The 6653-nt window shown below is 43.2% G+C and overlaps 1 protein-coding gene across 1 annotated transcript; it reads left to right on the top strand.

Annotated features, from left to right (window-relative positions):
* The first annotated feature begins 1358 nt into the window (after positions 1 to 1358).
* Positions 1359 to 5495, top strand: LOC123040082 (uncharacterized). The gene is made up of 2 exons (XM_044463022.1): positions 1359 to 1960; positions 4036 to 5495. Exons 1-2 carry the CDS (start codon positions 1440 to 1442, stop codon positions 5114 to 5116), a joined length of 1602 nt encoding a protein of 533 aa, XP_044318957.1. The 5' UTR covers positions 1359 to 1439; the 3' UTR covers positions 5117 to 5495.
* The last annotated feature ends 1158 nt before the right edge of the window (positions 5496 to 6653 follow it).

The following is a 6653-nucleotide window of genomic DNA, read 5'->3' on the forward strand; positions in this document are numbered from 1 at the left end:
TCGAGATTGGCTTGGCGAGAAAGTGCCATGCTTGATGTCGTTAAGCAGGTACATACTGCTACTGCCTCCCAAATGAAACGTCAGATGTCAAACCGATTCTGAACGAGTATTGAATTATACTGCTAGTCAGAAAATAAAAAAGAATAGTAGAGTCCCGTCAAGAAAGAAGCGAAGAAAATTCCAAATGGGGCGAGATTCTCTTTCACCCACACGCACCCGCCACATACATACAGTACTTAGTAGTACTCTCACCTTCTAAAATTAGTATAAAGTTGAGTCACTTATTTCAGGATTAAAGGAATAACATATAATATTTTCTTCATTCCAAAATAGATGTCTCAAGCTTAGTACTCCCTCCGTTTTTAAATGTAAGTCCTTGTAGAGATTCCACTGGATGGACTACATACGAAGCAAAATGAATAAATCCACACTTAAAATACATCTATATACATCCGTATATAGTTCATAGTAGAGTCTCTACAAAGATTTACATTTAGGAACGGAAGGAGTATAACTTTATACTGAAATTAGTACAAAGTTGAGACACTTATTTTGAAACGGAGCGAGTAATAGCAGCACAAACAAAAGGCACATGCGCAAACCATCAGAGGTCTTGGCGTCTCGATCAGTTCGGTTCGGAAGCTTTGCTACTCCCTCGCCTATTGCTTGCTCAGTTTATGGAGCGACCTGGCCTGGCGGACGAGTGGCCACGAGATAGGCCTCTTTCCGGAGCGGCGAGCCGGCGAGCAAGCTTCTGGTTCTGACTTCTGACCGACGACCTGAAGCCTGGAGCGGAGCGGAGCACGCTTCGGATTCAGACACGAGCGATCATCATCCCCGCAACATAGCGCGAAAGATATATCCTACATTATCCGCTCAGCCAGTCGTACGAGAAAAATCTTGCTGCCTGGTCGTTAGTTTAGTGATCTAAACGCTCTTATATTAGTTTACGGAGGGAGTACTAATAAAAAAGTGCCCTCTCTGCCAGTACCACTAGTATATGTATATGATCTTGGAGTAGTATTACAAGCAAAAATCTTGCGATGAGGTAAAAAGTTTATCTGTAGTACTGTAAACAAATGGAGGACGTTTTTGCTGTAATGCCCTACATTTGATTACAAGGGGAGTACGTAATTCACTACGAATACTACTAGTAACAATTTGAAGTAGGCGATTCAAATGACCAGTGCAAACATTCCATACTATTGAGAATTTGCTGAGGAGGCGTTTCTATACCAATCAAACCTTTGTAGACCTCGGTTTTGCAGGAGGAGATTTTCATTCAGCTGTCGCTACCGTCGTCAAATTCCAGCCAAAAATTAAGAGCACCCACCCACTTCCCCCTTTGCAAAAACAGCCAAAGCAGTCGCAACTCGCAACCCGCCCACTTCCCCCTTCCCCCGGAACTTCTCCGACCCCCAGCAGAGCCAGCGGCGGCCATGCCTGAACTTGTGTACGCCAATCTGTCTTGCATTCCGAATCTCGATTGCGCCTCCGCCCCGCCGCCGCGCCCTTTCTGCGCCTCCGCGGCGGCCTACCTTGCCCTCCACCTCGCCGCGCCTGTGGCCGTCGTCGTCGTCTGGTGGCTCTGGAGGAACCTCCTGCTTCTGCCTATGCCTCTGGAGGGGTTCGCGGGTGGTGGAGACGGCCGCCGCCTGCCGGAGCAGCAGCCGCCCCGCACCCACACCTTGGTGGACGCGAACGGTGTCGCAGTCGCCGCCGCAGCCGCCCGCGGCTTCTTCGAAGAGGAAGAGACCACCCGTCCAATCCTCCTCCGTCGCAGGGCGCCCCACGCCGGCGCCGACGGGTACTTCCGATACCCGCAAATCCGCTACCTCGAAGCAGTTCCTCAAGCCCGCCTCATCGACCCCGAATCCATGGAGGAGATGACGCGGGGGCGGCGCCACGCCGTCGGCATGCTCAGGCAAGCCGCGATCCACTACGACGACCCCATCCGCAGGTGTTGCAGCACTCTACCAATTTCTCACCCATCTCTTTCTTTCTTTCTTTCTTTCTTGTTTCAGTCTGTACGATTTTTTTCCACGGAAATTTCATTCTGTACGATGTCTCTGTTAGAACACTCTGTCTGTCCCTGTTGCTCTGTCAAGTTCAGTTAGGAAACATTTTCGATTCTCTTCAAATTTTCATTGCGAGGGATAACAGTAATGTTGCTGATGCGTTGCTGTCTTCATTCACTGCTCTCTGAAGCGTTCAGCATATTAAATTTTCCAATGGAATTCAACGAACAGTGGGTTTCCATTTTAAGGTAGTACCAGTATACAGGTGTTTATCCTGGCTAAAGATGCAGACAGCCAGTGGTTTAGCACAGATTTATAGCCACAAGTTGTTCCCAAGGTTCAGTTAACCGCTGGATTACACAAGTTCAATAAGCCATACTCATACAAGTTTGAAACACAAAGCTCAAGCTGAACTTATCCTTTGCAGCAGTGCGTTTCTGCTCTTCATTTTCTACACACACGCACTGTATGTTTGGCTGTAAACTGTTGTTCCGTTTATGAAATGGACAATGAGTTGCCTGATTCGAGGTTTTTTACTTGATTAACGTTAAACCGTTGAACCCAATGGCCAATGTTGTAGTCTGTAGTTCAAAATGTTGCATTCAGATGTTATATGGGTTTCATGCTGAATGCTTTGTTAGTCCATATCATGCCATGTAATGGTCAATGTTGCAGTAAATCTGAGTACTAGCAAATGATGATAAAAAAAGCACTCGGAACCCCCATCTAGGCACTCCTTATTTTCGTACCAGCAACCCTTCTGCTTCTATGTTGGCATAGCTCCCTGGAGCACTCTTTAATTTTCAACTCCAGAGAGGATGTACCCATGCCCCTGTCTATTATCGGATACTTTTATTTAACGACTATTTTCTCTGAAATGGGCAACATTTTCTCACTGCCTGGCACGGCTCTAGTAGGAGCAGTTTGGTATTTTCTTTTCTAGAATACAGTTTGGTATTTTCTGTGTAGGCACTAGATTTTACTAGAATGTACTACTCCCTCCATTCCTAAATATAAGTCTTTGTAGAGATTCCATTATGGACTACATATGGAGCAGAATGAGTAAATCTACACTCTAAAATGCATCTACATACATCCGTATGTGCTCCATAGCGAAATCTCTACAAAGACTTATATTTAGGAATGAGGGAGTACGTGAATATGGTATTTTCCTCGGGATATTTTTTAAATGTGCAACAATTCTTGCCTCCAAGGGAATCACCGGAGCACTATCTGTGCAATGTGCTTCGATATGGTAGTTTCTCCAGACTTTTCTGCAATGTGCAATGTTTTAAAGTCTCTCTGTCTGTACGGCTGGACTATCAAGTCCTCCTCAGCACACACTTTCTCTGTTAGACCCAGTTACAGAACATTTCTAATACCACTTCCAAGTTTTGGATTCTTGTTTTTTTCCATAAAAAGAGAAACACATACACCACTTCCATGTTTCATGCTCGGCATACGCCTGCCATGTAGAGCATATTATGCCCTGATTTCCTGCCAATTGCTACACCACTTTTACATCTTAAATCTTGCAGTAATGGCATTTCTTGCACAATATATAATCCGCGCGGATACTATTGCGGGCACCTAAATTAGCGCACATATCTGGTTCATATAATCTTATAAAATACCAGACATCTGCAAGGAAGGAGAACTGTATGCTGGCAATATGGAATTTCTCCTCACATTTAAAACGATCGAGTTAATTGACTTGTTTCAGTAATTGACCAAGTAACTTCTGGCTGAGTGACTACAACAAATTATACTCTTACCATTATGTTTAAAATCATGGGGATGGGGTTGCCTTTGTTTCAGTTATTTTTCCAGTAGTTTCTACCACAGTGAATGCTTCTGTTGGAACACATCTGCTATTATGTTTGGTGAGAGAGAGAGAGAGAGAGCCTATGATTTTTTACAATTTCTGCGGGGCTTTCTGAAAGTTTGTACGCACTTTGCAGTAGATTCTGATGTTTTTGCAGTAGATTCTGATGTTTGAATCTTTTCCATGAAACAGATTGTCCAATGTCGAAGGAAACCCATCAGTTTTTCAGGGAGATCCTTGTGTGTTGGCCACAGAATCAACTGATATTGTTATCAAGCTAAAAATTGCTACTGCACTTGTCTGTTTAATATGGCGAGAACTGAATGGGAACAGTCAGCAATTATGTCAAGAAGTAAAAGAAGAGTGCTTTTCATTGGTTGCTGGGCAATCTGTGGAGAAGCTCCTTGAGCTAGCACGTTCATTCAGCGAGGCAAGCTGGTGTGCTTGCCATGTTAAGGAAGTGCTGACTATCGTTGACGCAATCGTTGATGTCCTGTACAATTTACAGGGCTTACCTTTGAACAGATCTGGTGAGATTGCTGTTATGGCGAGTAAGATGGTGGCTACTTTAAGTGGAGTACTTGATCAAGCTGCAAGTGGCATCGATAACAGTGAAGAATCTACCATTCATCCAGCAACTGTTGTTTTCAATCAAGTCCTGGAGTTTTTCGACAGCAACACAGATATGGTGCAGTTAATACTCGCCACTGGAGATTGCACCGTTGATCCTTACTCTCACGTGTTTGACTGCTGGGTATCGAAGCTGGAGGAAGATGCAAAAAAGATGTGCCAAGCTGAAAAGGACCGAGAATACATAATCCTCTTGAATAATGCATGTGATGTTTGGCAGATGATGCGCCGTCCAGGAGCACCGTTTTGGAATGTAGAACTGGTGAGCAGGCTCATTTGTATGATCCAGAGATACAGAAGGGGCTACTTTGAGGAATGTTGGGCTCCACTTGTACTGTCATTGATGAAGGAAGATTATCTGAAGAACCCGCGCCGTTCATCCTTGGCTGAATTTACTCAAGGATTTGTCAGTATCTGCGATCGCCAGATGACCTGGAAGGTTGTACCTAGTCTTAAGTACGAACTGCGAGACGAGATAAAGAATCTAGTGGTTATACCATACAAGGCCTTCCTGCATGCACTGGCACTGCAGGCAAATCGGAGAGGACTTTCATTGAAGCGATTGATGTCACGAAGGAGTCGTCAGAATGAGTATACTGCTGAGCAGTTGGAAAACAAGATTGGTGAGTTTTTTGAAAGCTGAAAAGACAGCTAAACTACAATGCCTAGTTATTTTACCTGTATACTATGTATCACCACCCTTGGGTTGGATGGGTGTTTTTGTTGTTTTTGTGTGTATGCCCCATTAGGCGATAGCGGCACAGGAAGTCTGTTCTCTAACAGAGGCTCTGCTGAGTGTACACCACATTGCGTTGGAAGAGTTCACGAAGTGCACATAATATCTTGATTCTTCTTTGATGTATGCATATGTATGTTCAGTTATATAGAACTGTAACAGTACCCTACATTGAGTAAACATAAACTCACCACTTCTGTTTCAGCTTTCATAGCAGCACAGAAACTCACCAGTTGTGTTCAGTTTATGAGTGAGAAGTTAACATCTGACAATCCCCTTTCTCCCTCCCTCCTGATATGAATATGAATATGATAGCGTCTTCAGGGTTAGTCTCAATCAGTCAATCTCCTGATGAGCCGCACCTTCTACTGTGGCCTCCATTCGCTGCCGGGTCACTTGTTGTCCATGCAACTCATCACCAGAACTCTCGTACAGAAGAGAACCTGGCGCCTCAACTACGCCTCCTCTCAGCGTCAGGTCAATATTGGCAAACTCTATCTTTTTTTTTTTGAGGGGTTGGCAAACTCTATCTGTTCTAGGCCGTGAGCACCATTTTGCCGGCCAATCGGCTCAAGGTTCCCAATATGGCCGGCCCACCGTTTGGGTTTCTCACTTTTAGTTTTTTCGTGGACTATTACCCGTTTCTTTCGCTAATTTTTTCTGTTGCCTTTTATTTTCGTTTTCTGCTCCGTCTTTCTTTATGATTTTACTTTTTTGGTGAAGTTTTTGTTCCTATTTAAATTTTTGGGTGAATATTTGACCATGTTTAAAAAAAACATGATCACATATATTCATATGTGTACGGACAACCTTTTCAAATACATAAACTCTTTTCTATTAAATTATTACTTTTTCAAAAAATACATGAGCACATATTTTATATACATGAACATCTTTTATACATGAGTTGAACAATATATTTTCAAATGTCTGAATATTAATATTAAGGTACAAGAACTTTTTCTCAACATGATACATTTATTTTTCTGTTATTTAAACCACTTTTGACAATATTTTGACTTTAATACTTTTATAAAAATTACATATTATAAGGCTGTACCATGGCCAACCCATATAGAAGCCTTCAGGCGAGTGAGTGGCAGAACATTGCTTAGGGCCTATTTGGGACTGCTTTGCTTCACCAAAATCAGTTTCACTTCACCAAATCCACTTTGGAGCAGTTTTATATAGAAGTTCTAGCACTACCAAAGATAATGTTTGGCTTCCATCTAGCTCCAATTTTAAGAATGGGAAATTTGGTGGAAAGGATCTATTTGATTGGATGACGAGGGAGAAACGAAGGGGTATCCACTTACTGGTGGTAGTGGCGGGTAATTTTCCTCCAAATCCAGCTTCTAGAGTTTTTTTAAGCACCCCCTAAAGAGCCTCATAAAAAACTGGGAGTTGTTCCCTAGATTATAAGTTTTTTTTTTCTCGAAGCGGC

The sequence above is a fragment of the Triticum aestivum genome, chromosome 2B (genome assembly GCF_018294505.1).
Source record: "Triticum aestivum cultivar Chinese Spring chromosome 2B, IWGSC CS RefSeq v2.1, whole genome shotgun sequence".
Classification (NCBI taxonomy): Eukaryota; Viridiplantae; Streptophyta; class Magnoliopsida; order Poales; family Poaceae; genus Triticum; species Triticum aestivum.

Bases quoted from the DNA above. Each gene is read 5' to 3' on its own strand.
- LOC123040082 (XM_044463022.1), top strand. From the start codon at position 1,440: ATGCCTGAACTTGTGTACGCCAATCTGTCTTGCATTCCGAATCTCGAT. The intron at 1,961-4,035 runs GTGTTGCAGCAC...TCCATGAAACAG, and splicing joins TACGACGACCCCATCCGCAG to ATTGTCCAATGTCGAAGGAA.